Below are 22,918 nucleotides of genomic sequence, written 5' to 3'. Positions count from 1 at the left end.
TACGTATATATGAAAAAAATATGAGTAAATAAATTTATTTTTTAGAGACAGAAAGGTGGATGTTTTATTTTATTTTAGTTTTATTATTATTTGGGAGGAGTTGTAGCAGTATCATTACAACATCTTACTTCTCGTATCCATTCACTATTCAATACTTGTTTCCCATTAATTCTTCTTGAAGGTACGGGATCCAACATTGAATAAATGACATTTCTACATCTGGCTCTTTTCAATTGTTCAATTGGTTGGTAACCATCTTTTTCCTTCCTACCTTTCAAATACTTCAAATAAAATTCATCATCTTTCTTGGCCGCTTCCCATAATTGTCTACCTGTTCTCATTGCCATATAAATGACACCACAAGCCCAAATATCCACTGGTCTTGGATCGAATTCATCTCTCGTATACTCCTCAGGGGCAATATAGGGGCTTGACCCACATATACCACCAATCAAATGAATATTTTCTTCCCAAGCCATCTTAAAACATTCACTATTACCGAAGTCTACGATTTTCAAAGTCCCATTTGCCGATAACATTAAATTTTCTGGTTTTAAATCTCGATGACAGACACCCATTTCATGCATATAGATGACACCTCTAATCAATTGTTTAAAGAAACAATCCGCCTCGGCGTATTCTAGTTTACCCGCCGAGACAATTAATGAGAATAAATCACCACCTGAACAAAACTCCATGACTTCGAAAAAATCACCTTTTGTATCTTGGAAAAGATCAAATGTGGCGATTATATTTGGATGTTTGAGTGAAGAAGAGATACAGAATTCAGACGTGAGACGTTTGGAATATTTTTCATAAGATTCAGATTGTTTTCTTTTAAATTCCTTGACAGCAAACAATTCAGGGGTAGCATTAGTGCTAGTGCTTGCAGTGGAAGATCTCTTTTTATGACAAATCCTTACTACACCAAATGCCCCTCTACCAACGATTTCTTGACAACGACCATATTTCTCAGAGAAACATGGAGTTTTGATTGATTTGGAAAGATCCGCGGAGGTCTTGAATAATTTCCCAGAATCCAAATTAAATGTGGCGGGGTCTTTTGAAGCGGAGTCTTTTGTCACAGAATCCTTTGCCGCCGAAGATTTCCTTTCTTGTAGAGGATCTTGCATGAGAGATATTTGTTTCATCATGCCTGCAAACAATGTAGGTGGATCCATTTGTTTATTGGTGGATTTGGAGTCCTGCATGATTTCTGGCAATGCAGAGACTGCATTGTTTTTCTTTTTTTCAGACCCCATTATATTCTTAATCATATGACTTAGTTTTTCTTGTCTTTTAACACATTTCAAAGAATGCTGGTGGGATCCGTCTTCAAAAACGATAAATCTTTTCAATGGTTTTGACGAAGATTGTGATGTGGTTGTGCTGGGTAACGAGGTCAAAGATGATTTTGATGCAGTGGTGATTGTGGTGTTTGTCTTCATAGAATACATTGGTTGTGCCGAAGGTGAAGTGTTTCGTATTCTCGACTTGTTATCATTATTAATATTAATATTAATAATATTATTATTACAATTTGAAGTGGGTTTATTAGAAATGTTGGCGTTTAGTTTATTGATTGGAATATTATTTGAATTGCTAATCAGGGAATTCGATGAAGAATTCGAACATGACGAGAGTAAAGAAGATGAAGATGAGGAATATTTATTATTTTTATTAGTGGTGTTCAATGGACGATTAATCATTTTCGTGGAATTAGACAGTTTTGGAGGAGCTGGAGTAGGGGAAGGAGAAGGATCACAAGCATGGACGTAATAATTTTGAGCTTGTTTTGTATTGATATGGAATGATTCAGATATGCTTGAACTCGAACTTGTACGAGACAACGAGGTGCGAGTGGGAGAATTATGCGTGGTCTGGGACTCCACCGTCGGTTTATTGGCAGTACGAGTATCAGCGAAAAAACTTTTCATCTTGGAAGAAATAGTATGCCGCCTAAAAACTGCATGACGATTGTTTGAAAGAGTTTCAGTCATATATGGGGAAAAATATAGCGATGAATAGTGTGCGATGAGTATTGGATAATGAGAGTGCGATGAATAGATACTGAAGTGAAAAATTTTGTCAGTTTTGTCAGTTTTTTTTTTCAGTTTCACCAGTTTGATAGTTTGACAGTTTGACAGTTTGGTCAGTGTGTAGGATTATATACTAGGATAAAGAAGCATCACCGCGGACGAGGTCTATTACATGAACCAAAAGAGCAAAAGATAGTGTATTGAGGTAGCAATGTTTACGAAGCAATAGGGACTATCGTCCAGAATTTGCCAGCACGGGCTGCGGGCTTACTCTGTCAGAATGCATCAGAGAGACAGCCAGAATAGGAAGGTGGCGTAGGTCGGCACCGGTCTGTTAGCAGATTCAGTCGGAAGAAGAGAAGAGAAGAGAAGTGAAGAGACAAGAAAAAAACAGTGATGAAAGAGAAAAAAACAGGCTGATGAATGACGTATGTGGTCGTGCGGCGTGGTAGTGTCGCCGGCCCGTTCGGGCAGTGTGGGTTGTTGTTCCACGTTGTTTTCTCGGAGACAAAAAACGGGAAAGAAAGGACGAGAAAGGATGGGAAGAGAAAAAGAGAAAAGGTCACGTGCAAAGGAGAGTAAGACAGAACAGGAGACATGGGAACGAGAGGGAGAAGAAAAGAGGAGAGGTGAGGAGAGGAGACCAGGGAAAGTATTGGTGAATCGTAAATGAGTGTAGGTAGAAAATAAGAGAGCAAGAGAGAAGAAAAAAAAGTATTGCATCACGTGATTACTGAGTGTCGGTCAAAAATAAACGACCCCAGAGAGGATTGAACTCTCGATCTTGCGATTAACAGTCGCACGCCTTAACCAGCTTGGCCATGGAGTCTTGTTTTTCTTGTTTTTCTGAAAAAACAGATGGGTAGGAGAGGAAAGGAAGCAGCACGAGTGGAACGAGATTGAGTACAATTATTTCAAGTTAATCACTATAAATTAACTACGAGACATGTCTGATGATGTAGCCAATGCATTTTAATGTCTTGTTTATCCCTGATAATACCTTTTTTTATTAACTTATCAATTTTTTTTTCTATTAAAAATTATTTTCTTAATCTTTCGTGCTGCAAAAATACCGAACAACTTAACTTTAATATACTATACTATATAAAAATTCAATACACCATTACAGACACGTACATAGCACCCCTACCATACAATACTCCATTGGCTGCTACAACTATGTCCATTTTGAACCGTCTAAAACAATGGAATAATACAAATTCACTCCTTTCATCTCAATACCTTCAACATTTGAAATACCTCATATCATGGCCATATCCCACCTTATCACCTATACCGGTGCTCATCCCACTCTCGAATAATAATATTCCACAACAACAACAATCATTGGGCCCTGCATGGGATATGTTCAGCAATGGTAGCACTTTATTGGCTGTTCCCAAGAAAAAAGTCTCTCATATGAAAAAAAGACAGAAATTATATGGTCCAGGTGATAAACAACTGAAATTGAATAACAATCTGAATGAATGTCCCTCATGTGGCCATTACAAGAGATCCCATACGTTATGTATGTATTGTTTTGGTGAAATAAAGATGATATGGAAAAATAACATTAAAAAGATAGAATTGGAAAAGTCAAAATTAAATAATGATGATCCTATTAATGAAATTGATCAACGTCTTTTATATCCTGGCAAGGTTAAGACTGATTATGAAATTAAATTGGAAGACAAAGATAAATATTTATTAAAGAGATTAAGAACGTTACCTGTGAATGAAAAGTGATCAAACATCCTTGCCCTTCCCCCTCACTCAAAACAAAAAGAAAAAAAATAATATTTATACTAATTCAAACCTTCATGTATATATATATCCCCAAGCTTTTCCAATTTTTTGTAAATAACTAGCCTACAACTAGCTTAATCATTTATAATTTACAGAATTATCTATAAATTTTTCTATTTTTTTTGTTCTTGCATTATTCAATTATTCAACACTCAACACATCTGAAGGGTACATGAACTTTCAACGAATAATTCAAACTAATTATTATTATTTATTATTATTTAATCGGGTAAAAAAACAATATATACACACACACATATATATATATACATACATACTTATATATATATATATATGTTCAATGTCATACTTTTTATAAATCTTAAGAATGTAAAGGTAAAATAAAAAGATAGTGTTCATAAAGTTAACTATCAAAACTGGGAAAAATCACATAATGATACAGCATTTGCCAGAATCACTAGACTTGGCATTTTCAGTCTTATTGTCTGCCTTAGATACAGCTCTATTTTCCCTAGCTGCAGGCTTGGAACCAGAGTTAGAGGAACCGTTATTTTGTTTAGCAGCAGCCTTCTTGGTAGCACCGCCGGTACCAGCAGCAGCAGCAGAACCAGCAGCAGCAGTTTTAGATGATTTACCCCCAACTATCTTAGAGGCAACTTCATAGAAACTTTCACCTTGAACAAATGCAATTCTAGATTCTAATGAAGAAACTTGTCTAGACCCATCGGCACCAGCTAAAGTACCAGCACCCCATGGTGAACCACCGTGTATTTCTTCAATATTAGCAATATCACTAAAAGCAGTCTTATAACCCAATGGAATATAAATAATACCGTGGTGGACTAAATATGACATACAGTTCTTAACAGTGGATTCTTGACCACCACCATAAGTAGAGGTACTGACGAAAAAACCAGCTACTTTACCATTCAATTCACCATTAGCCCACAAGGAACCAGTAGCATCCCAAAAGGCAGTCCATTGAGCTGGAACAGTACCAAATCTGGTTGGAACACCAAATAAGAAGGCATCATATTTAGATAAAGTTTCCGGTGTAGCAACTGGGATATCTTCTGGCTTTTCTGGCGCATTCATCTGTTGTAAAACTTCCTCAGGTAAAGTTTCACTCACCCTGTATACAGTAGCTTTCCCTCCAGCTTTTTCAACACCCTTTTTAACGTCTTGGGCAAGAGCATCAATGTGACCGTAAGTCGAATATGTAATGATGGCAACCTTCATTTTATTAATATATATTATAGTTTATGTGTAAGTTAATTTAATTTAAAAATTTATTTTTTTTGGCTTGTTTTTATTTGTAATTGTAAGCTTGAAAGTTTAATACCCTTGAAAGTTGAACAGTATCTACCAGAAGCTATTTTAAGTTCGATTTAGCTAACAATGATGTATAGGAAGTTTGGTGAGAGAATATTTGAGAAAATAAGGGTAAAAATAAATGAAAATAAAACAGATTAAAAAAAAAATCCAGTATCAATTGAAATATATTCCTATTGTTTATTAAGTTTTTCAAACCTACTATCTGCTGAATAGTAAGCTTTATATAGATTTGTGAAAAGAAGGCCTATACTCTTCCCCTCATTCCTCATTCGGAAAATTCCCGTTGCGTTCGTCGGCCATATCCTCTTCTGGGGGTGGAGATAATTTGATTTTTTCGTAGAAAATCTATTTCTTTGAAAAATTGTTAATAGTTACTAATGGTTTTTTTCTACAAGCTCGGCATTTGATAACTTCCAATTTGTAATCATCGATAAGCTTACGTTAAGTTACGTAAATTGGAAATGCTGGGTTATATTGAAGGAACATGCAAGGTCAAATTTGAAAAATAAGAACAATCCTGTAGTTATAAACTTAAAATGGAGATTTGTGTCTACTAGAAGCATAAACAAATGTCTACTAGAAGCATAAACAAATGTTTACTGTTTGCAGAAAGAGATCATTATTCATCTTACTGGATATTTCGTTCAAGAGGGGTTATAATTGGCCAACTCTAACCTACATAGTTCTACAAAAAGATTTTTTTTTTGTAGATGTAAAACACCACACTTTGAATATTGCAATCATTATTATCATATTTTATTCCCATTGTTATTAGAATCTAGGATTTAAGTAAAAAATATTTAATATAAATAATAGATACATTAGGACTTGCCGTATATCAAAATAAAAACAGCAAATATTTTCATAGATTTGTAACTTTTTACATCAATGTAGTCATGCTTACAAATTCAATTTATTTATGTTTCCCTCCCAATCATTAGTAATCACATCACGTGATACATTTAATTTTTTTACAAATATTATGTAGGGTGAGTCATCGGACCACATGTTAGGGATACCTCTTACAAATGCTATATGGTGCGGACTCATATATCACAAGTTATGTACAGGTCATGTGATACGATTGAGATTTATCCTAATCTTAATATCAGGTTTATTTATGAAATTTATTAAATTATTACGTGTCATATGAAACTTTTAAGTATATTTCCTTTTTTCTTTCTTATCTTGTAATTGCCTCTTCTACAAGTTTGGGAACCCTCATATATCTTTTATTTTCTGACCTGCTCTGTTCCTGTTAAATACCTCAAGATGTTCAATATATTTTTACTCTAATTGTAAATATTTACCTAAAGTAGAAGCAATTGAAATTGATACCTATTATCATTTTAGAAAGATTTCATAACTAAGAACTGCAGCAGATAACAATAGATAAAACATAAACTTTGTAAGAAATGCTAATTAGACATCTATGAGAAAATATTTTCGATTCAACAATATTTTCGATTCAACATACATACAGAACAGTTAGCAACTTAGAAAAGTGACTAGGTTAAGCCAAGATTTCCGAAAAATAACATTATTATTTTTCTAATTATTTCTTAAAAAGACATTTTTACCAAGTGCTTAATTTTCACATACCTAGCTTAGTTCATAACTAAGGTATTTACTAAACAAGGGAAATGTTCTTTAGGGTTAAATAACATTTATGAATCGAGCTCATTTTATTTTACTATATAATGAGCATATTTTGTAAATGAGTATAGATGTTTATAAAGTAAGTAAAAGAAACAATCTAATATTACATCAAAACATCGTTATTAAATACTTTTATTTAACCATAATTATGATAACCCCTTTATAAAAAATATTATACAACCTGTGTTATGAATATTTGACATTTCTTAATATCACAATTTTCACGTGATCTAATTTTTTGGTGAATGTCACATATTTGTAATAATTTCCATTATTAATATGTGGCACAGTTATTTTGAAGTCACGTGATGACTTTCTATTTAGATGAGATGAGATCTACAATAATATATAAACACGAAGATGAAAAGTTTTCACTATGGCCAAGATATAGAGAGAAAAGAAAGAAACAAAAAGTATCAACAAAAGTGTTCTGGAAATCTGGAACCTAATATTATTATAAATTACTTACCTAGACACATTACATACCAACCAATTTATATAGTTCTTTAACTTAAAGACTTCAATGTTGTAATCACTCAGGAATTAGTACAAGTAACTATCGAAGATAGAATTCGTAATAATGTCGTAGATTTAGCTACGGTATATAATATTTCTCTCTATAAATCTGTAGATGTTACCCGGGTTTTGGCTAGAGCCAGGAATTAATATAAAATTATATTGTTTCGTTAAACAGAATACCCATTCTGATTATCCATCTTCACAGAACGTTCCTCTTATATAAGACTGATGTCTCTTCAGACACAAGCTTCCCGGACATAATACATATGTTCTCATCAGAACCGGTGTTCTGGAAGATAACTCTTACGAGCCGAATTGTAACAGCCGTTCCAATTCGTAAACTACACCTTCCGGATAGTCTCTGCCTATGATAGTAGTACGGTACCTAAACATTTACCTATCATGCTACTTTCAGGGATAAGCTTCCGAAAGCTACCCTGTCTATTCCTTAGTCGTGAGCCTGCAGCCTCACTCCTTCGATTATCTTAGATCTCTTATAATCTCCAACTTCTCAGATATCTCTCTATATCTCTTAAGTCTTCATCTTCACTGAATATATGCTTTCGTGCACCCTTTTAGTATAAACTTATTCACAAGTATATTATCTTATTTGTACCCTCTCGGTCACATGACCTGACCAGATGCCAGTCACGTGACTCGTATGGATCTACCACCAATAATTACTGACGGAGAACATACAATGTCACGTAGTGTGAGCTACATCAGTCACGTGTATAACACATGATCACGTGATAACGGAATGAACATGTATATTAACAAGTAAGTGAATCATGAACATAAATTCTATTTAAGAATCTAAAGCTAAAAGAATAAACTAGAGGGTTAAGGTAGAACAAAGAGGTAAGAACCAGAAAACAAAAAGGACGAAATAGAAAAGATGGAAGTATATAGTGAACAAATCGGAACGTAATAATAATAATATTTAACTTACATAGGCTCAGGTATAAAGTTGTATAGTTTAATAAACAGTTGGTATTAAACTGGCAGCCGAAAAGATATACTACTGGGAGTAGCAAAGCTTAAAATTGTTACATTACATACAAAAAAATTACTACAATGGACAAAAAAATTTAGCCCTGTAGGGGGATCGAACCCCTAACCTTGTGATTAAGAGTCACACGCGCTACCGATTGCGCCAACAAGGCTCCTTTTCTTACTGTTGTAGACGAGATTGACTTTATACTCATCTACAAGTTGCTAACTAGAAATTGTACACAACACTGAGCAGCTGCCAGTTGCATACCTGTGAATATCTGTTCGATGCATAATCTCTACTAGTTAGCCAGCATAACTTAAACTGTGCACTCCTACCCTTGTAAGTAAGTTTACAAACAGTCCAATTAAAGTAAAATGGGAAAGCTGGCGTTGACCTTTGAAAAGTATTTAAAGGCCAGCTTTTCCAGACTTAAGACATAAATTTATAGTTCTTTCATATAGTTATTTAGTTTAAAAAGAACAACAATTATATTCGTAAGTTCGAAGTATTAACTGGTGTTAAGTTAATAAGATTGTTAAGTTTAGTTTTGGTAATTACTATTTAAGTGTATCGTACTCCTAAGTTGGTTTACAACACTTACTAATTAAATTATATAGTGATCTGACTAGTATTTTACAGATGATTATTCTTATAACTATAACTTACTTATCTTATTCTGTGTAATTCTATATAGATGCCTCATGGGCATCGCTTTATACACAAGCGAGTTTACGCGTCGCAACATGTTGACGCGAACGTCTCTGATTTAGTTAGGGCTTGTAAGCTCCTAACCCTTGACACAGTGTACTGACAGTCTCACTATGTCACATGTTGTGTTGTATTGTAACAACTAGTGATCTGATACATATGAGAAGATCAAAGTATGTCATTTCATCCGGTATACATCAAAATCAATAGGTTCTATCTTTTTGTATGTTTCAATATACAGTATGTATCAGAATAGCATTCTCCGACAGTTCAGACTTGTATATAAATTGGCCCAACTTATTGGTAGGCCATAATATAGTTCATAGTCCTTCGTATATTATTCATTAAGGAAACAAGCTAATTCTAGTCTAAATACAATCCGAAATACCACATACTGACAAATTAGGCTGTCAAGAGTAAGAAGAGGCACTATAAAAAGTTAGTAGAAGGGGGATATAATGCTTTAGAAGGTAATGCTGACTCAAACTGTATAATAATAGAGAGTAATAGTATAATTTAAATAGAGGTAACTATATAGAAAGGCAATGTAGGTTTTGGTTTGTTTTATTTGCTTGAGTGTTGTGTTGGGTAGTTTCTTTCTCATCCAAAGGAAGTATAAGAGAAGGATTCAGGGAGAGCTTTAATAAATATCAATGCCCTTTATATACATGGAAATTTGGCGCAATGAGTGTTCAAAAGGTAGCGAGTGTACTTAAGAGGGCTTCCCTGAGTGGGGTTGTTCTATTTTTCGATAAAGTGGGGTTCTTAATATGTGTTGGTTTTAATGGTCTGGCTGGAACAAAGTAGTTTATTCTTGGTTCAATACCAACATTGTTATGTTTTAACTATTCCTTCTTCACAAACTAAGAACATTAAGAAGTTACACTGTCGGCTAAGTACCATTAGGAAAATCTATAACGCATTTCTCCTACAATGTTCTAGACAATAAGTTTTAGTTCTCTAACAATGAGATTTCACTAAACCTAGGAACTTGAGCAAAATCTATTAATAGATGAGGACAAACCAGTATTGGACCCAATTCCTACATTTTACAATAAACCATACCTTACTTAATATCATAATCGACAAATGAAATAATCTTAGGATTCTTTGAGCTCTTTCGGTAGATGTACGTGGTAGTTTCTTTGAGTATCAATCATTGTCATGAATAAATATCTTAATCAATTTGACGTTAATTGTCCAATGGTTTTTAAGTAATCATGGTAAATCTAATTCACAAGTATTATTTTTTTAGCTTAACCAGCTTAAAAGGACCTAAATAAATAATTTGATTGTATCTTGAAATACCCCCCCCCCCCCCCTATAAAATAAGCATCCCCATGTTAAAGCACTGAATTACCTGAACAATAATTAGGGTCTATTCGAGCAACATTAGCTTGAGCTTCCATAATATCTTGACTGGTTCGCAAAATATCTGAGGTGCGCAATGAGATGGCTGTAAGAGTTTTTGATATTTCCACAGCAGAATCACTTCTTACGGATATAATATTACCACTATCCAATAGCAGTTCATTGAGGATGAAACTATATCTACTTCAAACAAGGAAGCTTTTAGAGATTGTTGAAATGTGCTGTTGTATGCAAATTCTACATGAGAAAAAAAACGATCTCATTGGAGCTAGTCATTTGAGCAACAATTACGTAACAATTGACCCATTGTCTTATTCGTGGCTTCTGCCTGCTCATCAGTTTGCAGACGGTTCGTAGAGGATAGCTTCAATTTAATACCTAAACATTCTGTAAACTCCTTGTAAACACCAGTGGTAATACTTAGGCCTCTAACAGATACGATAGATTGGTGAAAACATTGGTAGCAAAAGATGAACCGGTAAAGTAACTTATTTAGTTCATAGGATATATACAACTTTTAGTAGTCACAATAAAGTGTGATCGCTTCGAGAAACGGTTAATGACGACTGGTATCATATTCATTTCAGTAAATTACGCTTTAGGTAGACCAGTGATAAAATCTATGGGGACCTCGGGTCAGCGATCAGTGGGAAAGCCTAGAGGCGGCAATGCACCGTTGGTACTTGGTAAGTAATTATTCAAATGACATGGTAAGAAGCATTTAACACAGTTCTTGATGTTTATCAACATAGAAGGTCAGTAGTACAATAAACATAATTTATTTATCGTTGCACTTTGATCAAAATGATCCCCTTGTAAAAAATTATTATGATGAATGAATAACACATCCTTGCTGTGTGCTCTAGGAACACAGATCCTATCTTCATAACTTAAAATGTTATTTTAAAACGTATACCTATCTAAACCTTTTTTTGAAAATTTAAACTTTTTTAAATATTTTTTGGAACAAACTTTTATCTTTATCACTTATTTCTGGGGTAACGACAACACTTACATAAACCTGGATAGTAACACACTATAGACAACTCAGACAACCATTTATTTGGTGCTACATTTTCAAGTTGTGATATTGGATACATATCATTCTGATTAATACTATTAACCTCAGTAGGACGACTCAACGCATCCGCAACTACATTATTACCACCTTAGATATATTCGAGTATGAAGTTGAATTCTCCTAAAAAGTCGAGTAGCACGTTTAGAGGGCTCTTTTAGGCTATTGTAAGAGGGCGGCAAAATATGATAGATACGCAAAATGAATTTATAACCATGCAGTTAATATTTGAAATGTTCCAGATTCAAAATAAAGAATCCCATCCTCAAGATATTCAAAAAGTATTACAAATTCTAAACAATGAAAATTTAGTATGCAAAAAGAAAAAAATGCCATTTCTTACAAGATTCTGTAGAATTTTTAGGATCTAGACTAGGTAAAAATGGCATTATGGTACAACAAAACAAAATCCAAGTTCTTAAAGAAAGAAAACCAAAACCAGAGCAGAAATTAACAAATATTTTAACTCATCTACAGAGGTAGACTGTGCTTTGCCCCAATCATACTTCTTGGGGTCATATTGGATTATTGGTTTTGAAATTGCACTACGATTTTTAATAAAACTTCGGTAATAATTGACCGTACCTAAAAAACTTTGAGAAGCTTTAATACTATTTGGAATAGGGCAATTCCCAATTATTTTCGTTTTTCCTTCTATCGTTAAGATACCTTTTGTACTAATTGTGTGATATCATGAGATATAAGGGACAGACGCGGATAAAGTTGTCTTTGCAATTGCAGAATAGTTTCTGACCATAGTAGTTACCGGCACTAGTTTGGATTTCAAAATAAGGTATAGATAGTTAAAGATATAGATACTAATATAGATACTAATATAGTGTAGTATCTAAATATAATTTCTGTTCTAAAAACTTGTATTTTTAAAGTATGAATATTTAGAAGCAACTTAGACCTAGATATTCACTGTATCTTATCCTGAAAAATGAAGTTATATATAATCATTCCAGGAGTATCATGACATAATATTACTATCTATATATTATTTTTTATTAGCTATAAAAGTTAGAGCTTTCATTAATCAATTAAATAGATAATTAGCTAATTCAATGATTTGATATTAGGTTAAATAAAAAATATCATGTGCAAAGGTGGAAATCTCATTCTTCGGAAACAAAAATAAAAGTTTTCGAATTGCGATGAGCTTAAAAATTTTAAATATGCATATAAAACTTGGAAGCGGCTTCATGGAAAATTGTTATTCAATATTAATAGTTTAGTATAGGTTATTGCACAATGACTGAATCTCTTTTGTGGAATAACTTGAAGTACGAACTTCAGCCATGGATCAGAACTGCCATAGATGTAATGGGCTTTGAGAGAATGACTCCAGTACAAGCATCGACTATACCTATGCTAGCAGGAAATAAAGATGTTGTGGTTGATTCAGTGACTGGTTCTGGTAAGACGATAGCATTTGTTATCCCAGTACTGGAAAAAATAATTTCTGAACAGGCTAATAATGTTAAATTTAAAAAAGGACATTTTCATACTCTAATAATTGCTCCCACACGAGAACTTTCTAAACAAATTCAAGCCGTTATTGATTCATTTCTAGACCATTATCCAGAAGGATTATATCCTATCAGATCAAAACTTTTAGTTGGAACAAATACACGAACTGTAAGAGATGATGTTGCTCAATTTTTGGATGATCGTCCTCAAATTCTAGTAGGTACTCCAGGTAGAATTTTAGATTTTTTGGGGAATCCTACTGTTAAAACGAGTTCATGCAGTATGGTTATTTTAGATGAAGCAGATCGATTATTGGATGGGAGCTTTTTAGGTGATGTGGAAAATATCTTAGGGATCCTCCCAAAACAAAGAAGAACAGGGCTGTTTTCCGCTACAATAAATAGTGCCGGTGAGAATATATTTAAAACTGGTTTGAGAAATCCAATAAAAATTACTGTAAATTCTAAACAAAGTGCTCCACAGTCCTTAAATATAGATTATGCAGTGGTAAAATTAGAGAAAAAATTAGAATATCTTTTAACGTTATTAAACAATTATAAATTTAAAAAATGCATTGTATATTTCCCAACTTGCATATTTGTTAATTATATTTACAATTTTTTTCAACATTTACAAAAATCGAAAGTTATTGAGAGCAAATTAAGTATCTTTTCTTTACATGGAAAACTACAAACAAGCTCCAGAATGAAAACATTAGATTCATTCACACAAACTTTTGATAATGCGATACTATTAACAACTGATGTTGCTGCCAGAGGGATTGATATTCCAGATGTAGACCTTGTCATTCAGGTTGATCCTCCAACTGATAGTGATGTATTCCTTCATAGGTGTGGTAGAACAGGTAGAGCTAATAGGATTGGTAAGGCAATAGTATTTTTGAGTGAAGGTAGGGAAGAGGATTTTGTTCCATTTATGAAAGTCAAAAACGTTGAACTTCAAAGAACAGACCTGAAAATATCTAACCTACCTAATAATTTTTATGATATCTTCAAAACTTGGGTCTTAGAAGATCGTGCTAGATTAGATTTAGGTATAAAAGTTTATGTCTCATTTATTAGAAATTATTCTAAGCATTCAGCAGGTTCTATTTTTAGACTACAGTCTTTTGATTATGCCGGACTTTGCAAGATGCTGGGACTGTTTCGTTTACCAAGAATGCCAGAAATAACAAAACATTTAAATGAGACGACCTCATCTTCTAAAATATATGAAGGTGGCTGGCTAATTGACCCACCTTTAGATTTAAATCAAATACTCTTACGTAGACGAGAAAAAAGAAAAAATAGATTGGATGATTTGAAAAATTTGAAAGCTATTAATGATAAAAAGAAACTTAAAAGTGAATTAAAAAAGAAGAATATGTCTTGGTCAAACAAAACTGACTCTAAAGAGGCAAAAGCAGGCCGTAGAGCAAAAGCTCAATTGAAGAGAAAGGCAATTGAAGAACAACTTAAGCTTGCAAATGATAGCTCCAACGAGAGTGAAGAAGAAGATTGGAAGGAGTTAGTATTACAAAAGAAGAGAAAGAAAGGGGTCATTACAGATGTACAAGGTAGCTTTGATGACTTATAGCATAATTTAATTTTCATTTATTAATACATGTGTTTTTACGTAGCTGGCTTCTTAAAGGAGAATTTAATTTCTCGGACTTTCTTGGTACTGAGAAATTTTCATTTAAAAAGGGGAAGGGTATTCGGGGTTTTAAAGGTTAAAAACTTAAAGTTAGACTTACATTATTATCCCGTGCCAATATAGTGAGGTTTAATATATATAAATTCGTAATAAATAATACTAATAACATCCTAAGTCGTTATTTTATTAGCAACTAGGTACTACGAAGGGATATTTCTTATAAAATTCTCTTTATACCCTAATTAACTTTGACTCAATTGACTTACTTACCCCTTCCAAATAATAGTTTTCCAACTTGAAGCTTGATTAATATAAAAAGCTGTATTTGTAGAGGCGCTGCCTTAAATATATCGATACGATAGGGAATTTCACCAAAGGAACTTTGTCTTGAGAATCTTATTGAAAAATGCATAAGGCATATTCTCTGAGAAGAACTAAAAATGGAATCTGGACCTCCCAGGATGATTACATATTGCCAAGAGCTAGTACCAAATCCAAGTATTTTGGAAGACACTCTATATCTTCAGCATTCAGAAGAGGAACAGTAGGTAGTTTTGGACCTACACTTTCACGAAAACTTTCTCAGTTAGTGAAGACTGAAAAAAATTTTTTGAGAGCATATGAAGTGGTTGCAAATGAGAGAAAAGATGCAGCAGCATTTTTGTCTGACTGGGGATGTGAAAATGAGGATGATGTATCAGATGTAACAGATAAATTAAGTGTTTTATTATTCGAATTAGGCGAACTTCAGAATCAATTTATCGATAAATATGATCAATACAGGCTTGCATTGAAGAGTATTCGAAATATTGAAACATCTGTTCAACCATCAAGAGATAGAAAAGAAAAATTGGCAGATCATGTAGCTAATCTAAAATATAAAGATCCAACAAATAAAAAAATTGCAGTCCTAGAACAAGAGTTAGTAAGAGCCGAAGCTGATTCACTAGTTGCTGAAGCCCAGCTCTCAAATATCACTCGTGAAAAATTGAAAACAACTTTTAATTATCAATTTAATTCTTTAATAGAGCTATCTGAAAAATTTGCGTTAATAGCAGGATATGGAAATGCATTACTTGAGCTACTAGATGATCAGCCAACAACTCCAGGTGAACATCGTGCCTCTTATAATGGCTATGAAGCCACTAGACAAATTATCATGGATGCCGAAGAAGCCATGAGAAACTGGACAATTGAGTATGCAGTTGTAAAACCAAGATTATCATTCTACCAATCTGCCGATGATGTTTATTTAGATTTATCTGAAGGGGAAAACATTTCGAGTGCTGAGGAAGAAGATGAAAACAATTATCTTTATGGACTTAGAAAACATGAGCAAAAAGCTGGTAACAAGCCTTACAAAATGGTACCTGATAGAGAAGATTTAGAGGAGAACACTGAGGAAGAGGAAGTTGATCAAGATGAAGGTTATGATCATGAAGATGAGGAAGGTATCAACCGTAATGATGAAGATTACCAAGATGCTGAATCTAATATATTTGAATCAAATGATGAATATGAAAATAACCAATTCAACTCTAATGATACCATTACAGAATACTCTGATGAAGAAGAAATGAAACAAACTGAGACAAATAATGTGATATCTAAACATGGAATGCCATTTGTACCGGATGATGAAGAGTTGACTAATAAAAACACAACTTCTAGTAATAAAAAGATAATTCATCAACAACAGAAAAACGTCAAACAGTCTTCTATCCACCATCATAATAACAATAAATATCCCCAGCATACAGAGGGAAAATATCATAGTTCAAGAAGTAATAATGAGCCTTTTGATATCAGCGAGAATAAGGATGGAAAACACAGTAGCATGCTTACTAGAAAGGTAACTAAAGCAGATGGAAGGAATTTACAGTCTCAAAATGTTACCGATACAGTTGGGAATATAACAAAACATGCACAAACTGCAAAAAATATAGTAGATGAAATAAAAACTAATGATAACCTTATGGAGAGTGGTCAAAAGGTATCACAAAAAGTTTCAAAGGAAGCTATTGTAGCAGGAAAATTTGGTATATGAGAATCTTTCTGCTCGTTAATACTTCATTTTAAATATGCCTCAGATTAGTTCATCGGAGAGTCACCTTATATATGCTGCTCTAGCATAAAATTATATATTATTACGTAAAATTATGTTACTTGCGAAGTTTCTCTAACTTAATTTCGTTAATATTTTTGAATAGAGTAGTTAATTAATTGTAGCTTGAAATTATATGCAATTTATTATTGACCAAAATTTCATGAAACAAAAAAAAGATATTAGTAATGCAATTATATAAGGCTATACTCTCGATAGATGAAATATACTAATGATTCATGCTGATTACAGAGAGAAGGTAAATAAAGTAAATAAAATACACAAACCAACTTAATTATATTATTATAGTGACTTGCAGCATAAGGGAATAGTTAAACATTCAGAAAATTTCCTAATCCAATTCAATTATTCTCTATCGATAACAATCATCGAGCAACATGAACAAAATAGCAAATTCAAAAAAAAATTGAAAACAGAAGATATGCAGGCCATATTCAAGTTAATACACAATTATGAATAAGTTTCGATTAATGTATCACGTAAGTTACCAGAAATAGAATCTGGGTTACCATCTTGTAGACGGAAAATACTTTCAATAACACTTAGCTCTGGGGCAGTGGTATCGAGACCAGTAACAGCCAAATAGTCATTAACAACCATACCCGCACCAACAACTGCACTACCACGGTTCACTGTACCTGCAACCAAAGGAACTTGTAGTAATGATGATAATTCTTCTTGGTCTTGAACAGAAGTTTGAGGATGAACCAAACCACCTTGGTTACTTAAGGAACAATACGAGCCCACTAAAATATTGCCTGAAATGGTTTGACGGAACACTTCAACACCTAAGACATCACTTATTATTTCTTCGGTTTCTCTGTCAATATCAGGATGAACTAGAGCAACATAATCGTTGCAACAAACAACATTACCTAAAGCAGATAGCCTTTCCTCAACTCTTTGGATTTTAACAGAGTCTGGTAAACTGTTTCTTAAATGCTGTAATTCTTGATCAGTAGTCTGTGTTGGAACTAAAAGACCTCTACGGTTACCAGCAGTCATTCTACCAATAATACGAGTACCAGCAATGGTAGTGTGAGCAATTGGAATAGAATCACCTAGTTCAGCTTCAAAAGCAGAATAAAAGTTTTCAGAGCCACCCAAAGCAACCAAACAATATGTATTAGTTAGCTTGGAGAAGACACCGATTTCATTAGAGTTTTCAAATTGGGTTCTAGTAGCCATAATTAAGATATAACTTTGATTTAATTTTTTGGTATACTATATGGATATAGTGCTGATGTAAGTATATTTCAGTGTATGTCGTTGAAAAGAACTAAGCTTTATTAATTAGAAATCTCTTATATTTACAAATCGATGACATAGATTTCATAGGAGAAAATTTGCTTAGAAGAATTTTCCCCATTATCAGATTTTCGGAAAATTGGAATTTTTTTAGGAATATCCGGGTAATTTAAAATGCCGCTAAGTAGCAGAAGAATGTAAAAAAATTTTAATACATAAAGCTCATAAGATTATACTAATAAGTTAAAAAAATACAATTGTGCTAATTCTACACTAGACAATTAATTGGCTAAGTATATGCTACGTTGAAGATCGTATATAAAGATTATATAACTAATGATAAATGGTGAAATAGGGTGTAATTGCAAATGAAACGTTGAGTTAGCTAACTCATTTTATGCTTCATAAATCTATACTATGTAAGCTCAGAAAATGAACATTATGCTGTAATGCTTTATTATTACTATCTTCTACTTGTGCAATAAATCCAATCGGGCCCTTATCACAATCGGCACATGATAAATATTTTACAACTTTCTTTATTCTCCAAGTTGTATCTTCATAAGGAAAACTTATATTATCGTTTTTATTATTCTTATCAGTTAAGATTGAATTTTCTAAATTACTCAGATCAGATTGGTAAGCAATATCTTTAGTGACACCTATGTTATCAAAATCCCACACATCTTTTACCAACAAAAATTTGTTTTGTGTACCGTACTTATCTACTTTTTCTCTTATTTGCATTAAGTTATATTTGTTATACACATCAGGTGTCAAAGTTACTACATCCTTATTACTTATTTGACCTTCGGTGAAGTTTTCATTCCTAACATCTATAATTGCACACTTACATACATCAAAGGAGCATCTTGCTTTTTTGACCTCATAAGTATCCATCTTGTAGTTATAATATTTATCTAGTGATATTTAGAAGAGCCAGTACTAAGTATAAATAATGTAATACTTTTAACCATAGTATTTATTTCCTGATAGCTTAAATTTGTGCTGAAACAGTCTCAATTCAGACACCGGAACTGCTATAGATGGTGCACGGATGTACTATGTTTGTGGTAGAAAGAAAATGATAACTCCCAGTAAAGTTATTTACAATTAACTAATAAAAAGATTGTATAAAATATATTAGAAATTTCTTGTATCATATATATTATATGGCCTGGTTAAACTATGCTTACCCTTCGTTTCTTTCTCAATGCACATAATTTACGCTTTTACGATTTTTCTGTTTATCGCCTTTAACGGCCCCCCGAGCTAGGTATTCAGAATCGCTCCGAGAGTTGAGAGCAAACTAGAGAGGACCAACTCCATAAACTTGTAATTAACAAATTCTTTGAAGTTTATTACGAAAATGAAGTACACTAATAAGTTTTAAAACCACTAAATTCTTCGTTTAACTTAAACATTCATAGTAGTGGTTCATTTTTCTTCTCCCTCATAAAACTGCTCCTATAATAATGCTATCCAGATTTCAAACTTTGGCAACTCGCTTTGCCCCTAAAGCTTCACAATGGACTACAAAATCCGTATATTACGGTAAAATAGGCTCTGAATTATCTAAACAAGTTTACTTTAGAGAAGGTTTGCAACCACCAAGCCTGGGTGAATTTTCTTCTGTATATAGAAACTTGTACGAAGAGTTCATTCATATTATCCAAAATCCAAATGCTTTTTATCAAAGATGCTCTCAAGTCTCATCTAAACAAGTTGTGAAATTCTGTGCTTATGGTATCCAAGTGTTAGGATTCTATTCCCTTGGTGAAATCATTGGTAGAAGAAAATTGGTTGGCTACAACAACTACTGAGAAATCTTTTTATTGGATATAAATAACCCAATATTAAGATAGAAATTAGGCCCTCAAAAACTAATTTTTTAACCAAGGATATGGCTAGTTCAATATTCCAAATACATCATTTTTAAATCACAATCGATCTTCTATATTCGTTAAATAAATTCAATCACCTGTATTTAAGAGAAATATAACCTGCACATGTATATACCATAATATATATTATAATATAATATTCTTTTCTCCAATACAACAATCATTATAAAAATTACTTCTTAATTACTATATTGGTACTAACGGTAGTGTTAGTGTTAATGCCTGTGTCAATAATGTACAAATACTCTTCTATATAGGGTATATATTATTGCTTTATAAAATAATATTATTCTATCTTCATATTTCAAAGAAGTATCTAGTTTGAACCATCACTATTCTCCTTATTATGTTTTGAAATTAACTTGTTTCCTTTTTCCAATTCTTTTCTTCTCTTGGAGGCATTGATCATTTCATTTTTACGCTTTCTTTTAAGTTTATCAACTTTTGGAACAGTACTAATTTGTAGTCTATCCTTATGGGCTTTACCTTTTTTAATTGATTCTTTTTCTCTCTTAGTTAGCTTTGTGTCCATCCATTCAGCAACTTCACACCCACTTTGTTTCATTACATTAATAATTGGCTTCACAGCCAATGCGTCTTGCTTGGTATATAGCGTGATAGCTTTACCCTTACGGCCAGCTCTACCAGTTCTACCAATTCTATGAACATACGCCTGAGATGATCTTGGCACATCATAATTAATAACTAAATTTACCCCCTTAAAATCAACACCACGAGCTAAGACATCAGTACAAATCAAACACCATAATTCACCACTTTTAAATCTTTCAATGATTTTGTTTCTCTGAATAGTTGTTCTTTCAGCGTGAATAACATCTACATTTAGCCTATCATACATCATTTCATGGTATAATGCTTTAGCTCTCGTAATCGATTCTAAAAATATAATTACTGGTGGTTTAAATTCACCTTCTTGTGTTAACTGTTTAATTGCAATTAATTTACCCTCTTCATTACCACAAAATATCAATTTTTGCTCGATATTTGAGTTAGCAGCCTCTTTATGACCAATAACTACACGAACTGGATCGTTCATTAGACTTTGTGCAATATCTTCAACACTTGATGGAATAGTGGCAGAGAACATTGATTTTCTCAAAGCAGGATCTGTACACGAACTTAAAATATCATCTGTTTGCTCAACGAATGTTTTATCGAATAACTTATCAGCTTCATCAAAAATTAAATGCTTAACCTTTGATAGGTCTAACGATTCATTTCTTACGACATCAATTAATCTTAATGGTGTCGATATTATAATATCATACTTACTATTGCTAATTACTTTATTTTTTAATTTTGCACTCAAAGACTTTGAAAGTAGTGCAACTTGCAATGGTCTTTTTTTCTCAAAAAAAATAGAACGTGAAAGCTTAACACATTCTAAGAAAATTTGGTTGGCTAATTCTTTTGTTGGAGATATTATTAAACCTTTCAAGCCCACAACTTTTTTTTCATCAATAATTTGTTGTAAAAGTGGTATTAAGAATGCCATAGTTTTACCAGAACCAGTTGGTGCACAAGCAACTATATCACGGTCCAGTAAAGCAATAGGAATAGCTTCACTTTGAATAGGCGTTGGCTCAGTAAAGTGATTATCTATCAAATTATTAAGTAACCTTTTATCAAACGAAAATCTTGTAATTAAGTCGTCAAATGAGCCTATTGGCAAAGGTACATCGTTACCTGTAATATTACCTTTGTAAGTATTACGCAATATACGTGCTTCTTCTTTATTGGTGATAATAGGCTTTGGAATGGTACCATTATCAGTATTATCAGTGAGATTGATGGTTGGTTCAGCACTCGTTTTATTTTCAAGTTCTTTCTGCTTTTCAATTCTATTGACGATTCTTTTATTGCGGAAAAAATCCAGTTCTTTTGTAATCTGAACATCTTCTTTGATTAGATTATTTGAACTTTTTTGCTCAGAGTTTTCATCATTACGACTATTATCTACATCTCTTAACTGCTTAGCAGCATTTGTATCCTTCTTAACAGATGCACCTCTTGTTAAAACTCTAAAAATATCCATTATTCACGAACTAGTTTGTTGTGTTGGTAAAATAAAGTGCCTATAGGCTTTGAAGCGGTACAAGAAACTTCGAGGTATCTTTATAATAATTGCATATCTAATACCTATTAAATATTTTTTTCACGGTGTTGTACCGCTTAAAATTTCACACAACTCATCGGAAAATTTTCTACTGCAATCTCTAGAAGCCTATTTTTTGAGTCTTAGCGCCAAAAATGACATATACGTTTAAAAAAAGGAATGCTAAATAGGCTATTAAAAATTTTACTTGAAGTAATAACATTAAAATTGTTTGCAAAAAATAATAATAAATGAATTGATTGAATAGTATCCAATTTTACTTTTTTTCTTATAATACTTCGAAAAATTAGTAAAGTAGTTAATGTTGTTCAATATCGTGCCTGCTAAGTATAATATTGTCTGAAATAAGTAGTTTATTGAAAGATTACAGTAATATTTGGAATTATCCTTCAATTACTCTTTAAATAGCCTATATATACTAATACTTAATGCTACATTTTGGAATATAATATTCTTTGGCAACTAATGTAAATTTTATAATTTATCAAAATATTAATTTAAAATCTGTAATTAATAAAAAGTTCGATTAACCTGATAGTCAAAAATGTCTAAGTTAAGGCAGTTAACTGCAAAAAGCTTTTACATTGGAAACATGTTTTATTCGTCGTAAAAACCCCTGGGTATAACACGTGGATTATTATCAGAACTTGAAGACGACTCCTGGAAATCTAGAATGAAGTTCCAGTCACGGATGTAGACTATACATACTACACAGTTTCTGTAAATTATGGTAAGAAGGTAATGACATATTTACCTGCCAGTCTACGTTATTGGGTTACTTAGAAACCTCCTTACATACACTGCCTGGTATTCATACTAAAATACATGACTTGTAATCTCAGTCACTAAGCTTCCTCTGTATTTCCGGAACCTATATTCTAGTTTTCACTAAAATTCGTTAT

At 32.8% G+C, this 22,918-nt stretch overlaps 9 protein-coding genes and 2 non-coding genes across 11 annotated transcripts; 4 read left to right on the top strand and 7 right to left on the bottom strand.

The window, feature by feature from the left end:
* Positions 1 to 86: 86 nt before the first annotated feature.
* On the bottom strand, positions 87 to 1,937 carry SAT4 (serine/threonine protein kinase SAT4; the record flags this gene model as incomplete). Its single annotated transcript, XM_004179359.1, has 1 exon — positions 87 to 1,937. One exon carries the CDS (start codon positions 1,935 to 1,937, stop codon positions 87 to 89), a length of 1,851 nt encoding a protein of 616 aa, XP_004179407.1.
* Positions 1,938 to 2,794: 857 nt separating this feature from the next.
* Positions 2,795 to 2,868, bottom strand: TBLA0Ctrna6N. Its single transcript has one exon. It is a non-coding gene; the product is annotated as a tRNA-Asn (tRNA).
* Positions 2,869 to 3,218: 350 nt separating this feature from the next.
* MRPL32 (mitochondrial 54S ribosomal protein bL32m) lies at positions 3,219 to 3,785 on the top strand (the record flags this gene model as incomplete). The annotated part of the gene is made up of 1 exon (XM_004179358.1): positions 3,219 to 3,785. One exon carries the CDS (start codon positions 3,219 to 3,221, stop codon positions 3,783 to 3,785), a length of 567 nt encoding a protein of 188 aa, XP_004179406.1.
* A 447-nt stretch (positions 3,786 to 4,232) lies between these two features.
* Positions 4,233 to 5,045, bottom strand: YCP4 (flavodoxin-like fold family protein; the record flags this gene model as incomplete). Its single annotated transcript, XM_004179357.1, has 1 exon — positions 4,233 to 5,045. One exon carries the CDS (start codon positions 5,043 to 5,045, stop codon positions 4,233 to 4,235), a length of 813 nt encoding a protein of 270 aa, XP_004179405.1.
* A 3,367-nt stretch (positions 5,046 to 8,412) lies between these two features.
* On the bottom strand, positions 8,413 to 8,485 carry TBLA0Ctrna17K. Its single transcript has one exon. It is a non-coding gene; the product is annotated as a tRNA-Lys (tRNA).
* A 4,242-nt stretch (positions 8,486 to 12,727) lies between these two features.
* SPB4 (ATP-dependent RNA helicase SPB4) lies at positions 12,728 to 14,542 on the top strand (the record flags this gene model as incomplete). Its single annotated transcript, XM_004179356.1, has 1 exon — positions 12,728 to 14,542. One exon carries the CDS (start codon positions 12,728 to 12,730, stop codon positions 14,540 to 14,542), a length of 1,815 nt encoding a protein of 604 aa, XP_004179404.1.
* Positions 14,543 to 15,008: 466 nt separating this feature from the next.
* TBLA0C00680 (Eisosome component PIL1/LSP1 family protein) lies at positions 15,009 to 16,649 on the top strand (the record flags this gene model as incomplete). Its single annotated transcript, XM_004179355.1, has 1 exon — positions 15,009 to 16,649. One exon carries the CDS (start codon positions 15,009 to 15,011, stop codon positions 16,647 to 16,649), a length of 1,641 nt encoding a protein of 546 aa, XP_004179403.1.
* Positions 16,650 to 17,177: 528 nt separating this feature from the next.
* TIF6 (translation initiation factor 6) lies at positions 17,178 to 17,915 on the bottom strand (the record flags this gene model as incomplete). Its single annotated transcript, XM_004179354.1, has 1 exon — positions 17,178 to 17,915. One exon carries the CDS (start codon positions 17,913 to 17,915, stop codon positions 17,178 to 17,180), a length of 738 nt encoding a protein of 245 aa, XP_004179402.1.
* Positions 17,916 to 18,377: 462 nt separating this feature from the next.
* DSS4 (guanine nucleotide exchange factor DSS4) lies at positions 18,378 to 18,875 on the bottom strand (the record flags this gene model as incomplete). Its single annotated transcript, XM_004179353.1, has 1 exon — positions 18,378 to 18,875. The coding sequence occupies one exon, from the start codon at positions 18,873 to 18,875 to the stop codon at positions 18,378 to 18,380; it is 498 nt and encodes a 165-aa protein (XP_004179401.1).
* Positions 18,876 to 19,450: 575 nt separating this feature from the next.
* Positions 19,451 to 19,798, top strand: ATP20 (F1F0 ATP synthase subunit g; the record flags this gene model as incomplete). The annotated part of the gene is made up of 1 exon (XM_004179352.1): positions 19,451 to 19,798. One exon carries the CDS (start codon positions 19,451 to 19,453, stop codon positions 19,796 to 19,798), a length of 348 nt encoding a protein of 115 aa, XP_004179400.1.
* A 397-nt stretch (positions 19,799 to 20,195) lies between these two features.
* On the bottom strand, positions 20,196 to 21,935 carry ROK1 (RNA-dependent ATPase ROK1; the record flags this gene model as incomplete). The annotated part of the gene is made up of 1 exon (XM_004179351.1): positions 20,196 to 21,935. The coding sequence occupies one exon, from the start codon at positions 21,933 to 21,935 to the stop codon at positions 20,196 to 20,198; it is 1,740 nt and encodes a 579-aa protein (XP_004179399.1).
* Positions 21,936 to 22,918: the final 983 nt, after the last annotated feature.

This window comes from Henningerozyma blattae, chromosome 3 (genome assembly GCF_000315915.1).
Source record: "Henningerozyma blattae CBS 6284 chromosome 3, complete genome".
Classification (NCBI taxonomy): domain Eukaryota; kingdom Fungi; phylum Ascomycota; class Saccharomycetes; order Saccharomycetales; family Saccharomycetaceae; genus Henningerozyma; species Henningerozyma blattae.
Note: the sequence above shows the minus strand (reverse complement) of the source record. Positions and strands in the feature narration are given on the sequence as shown.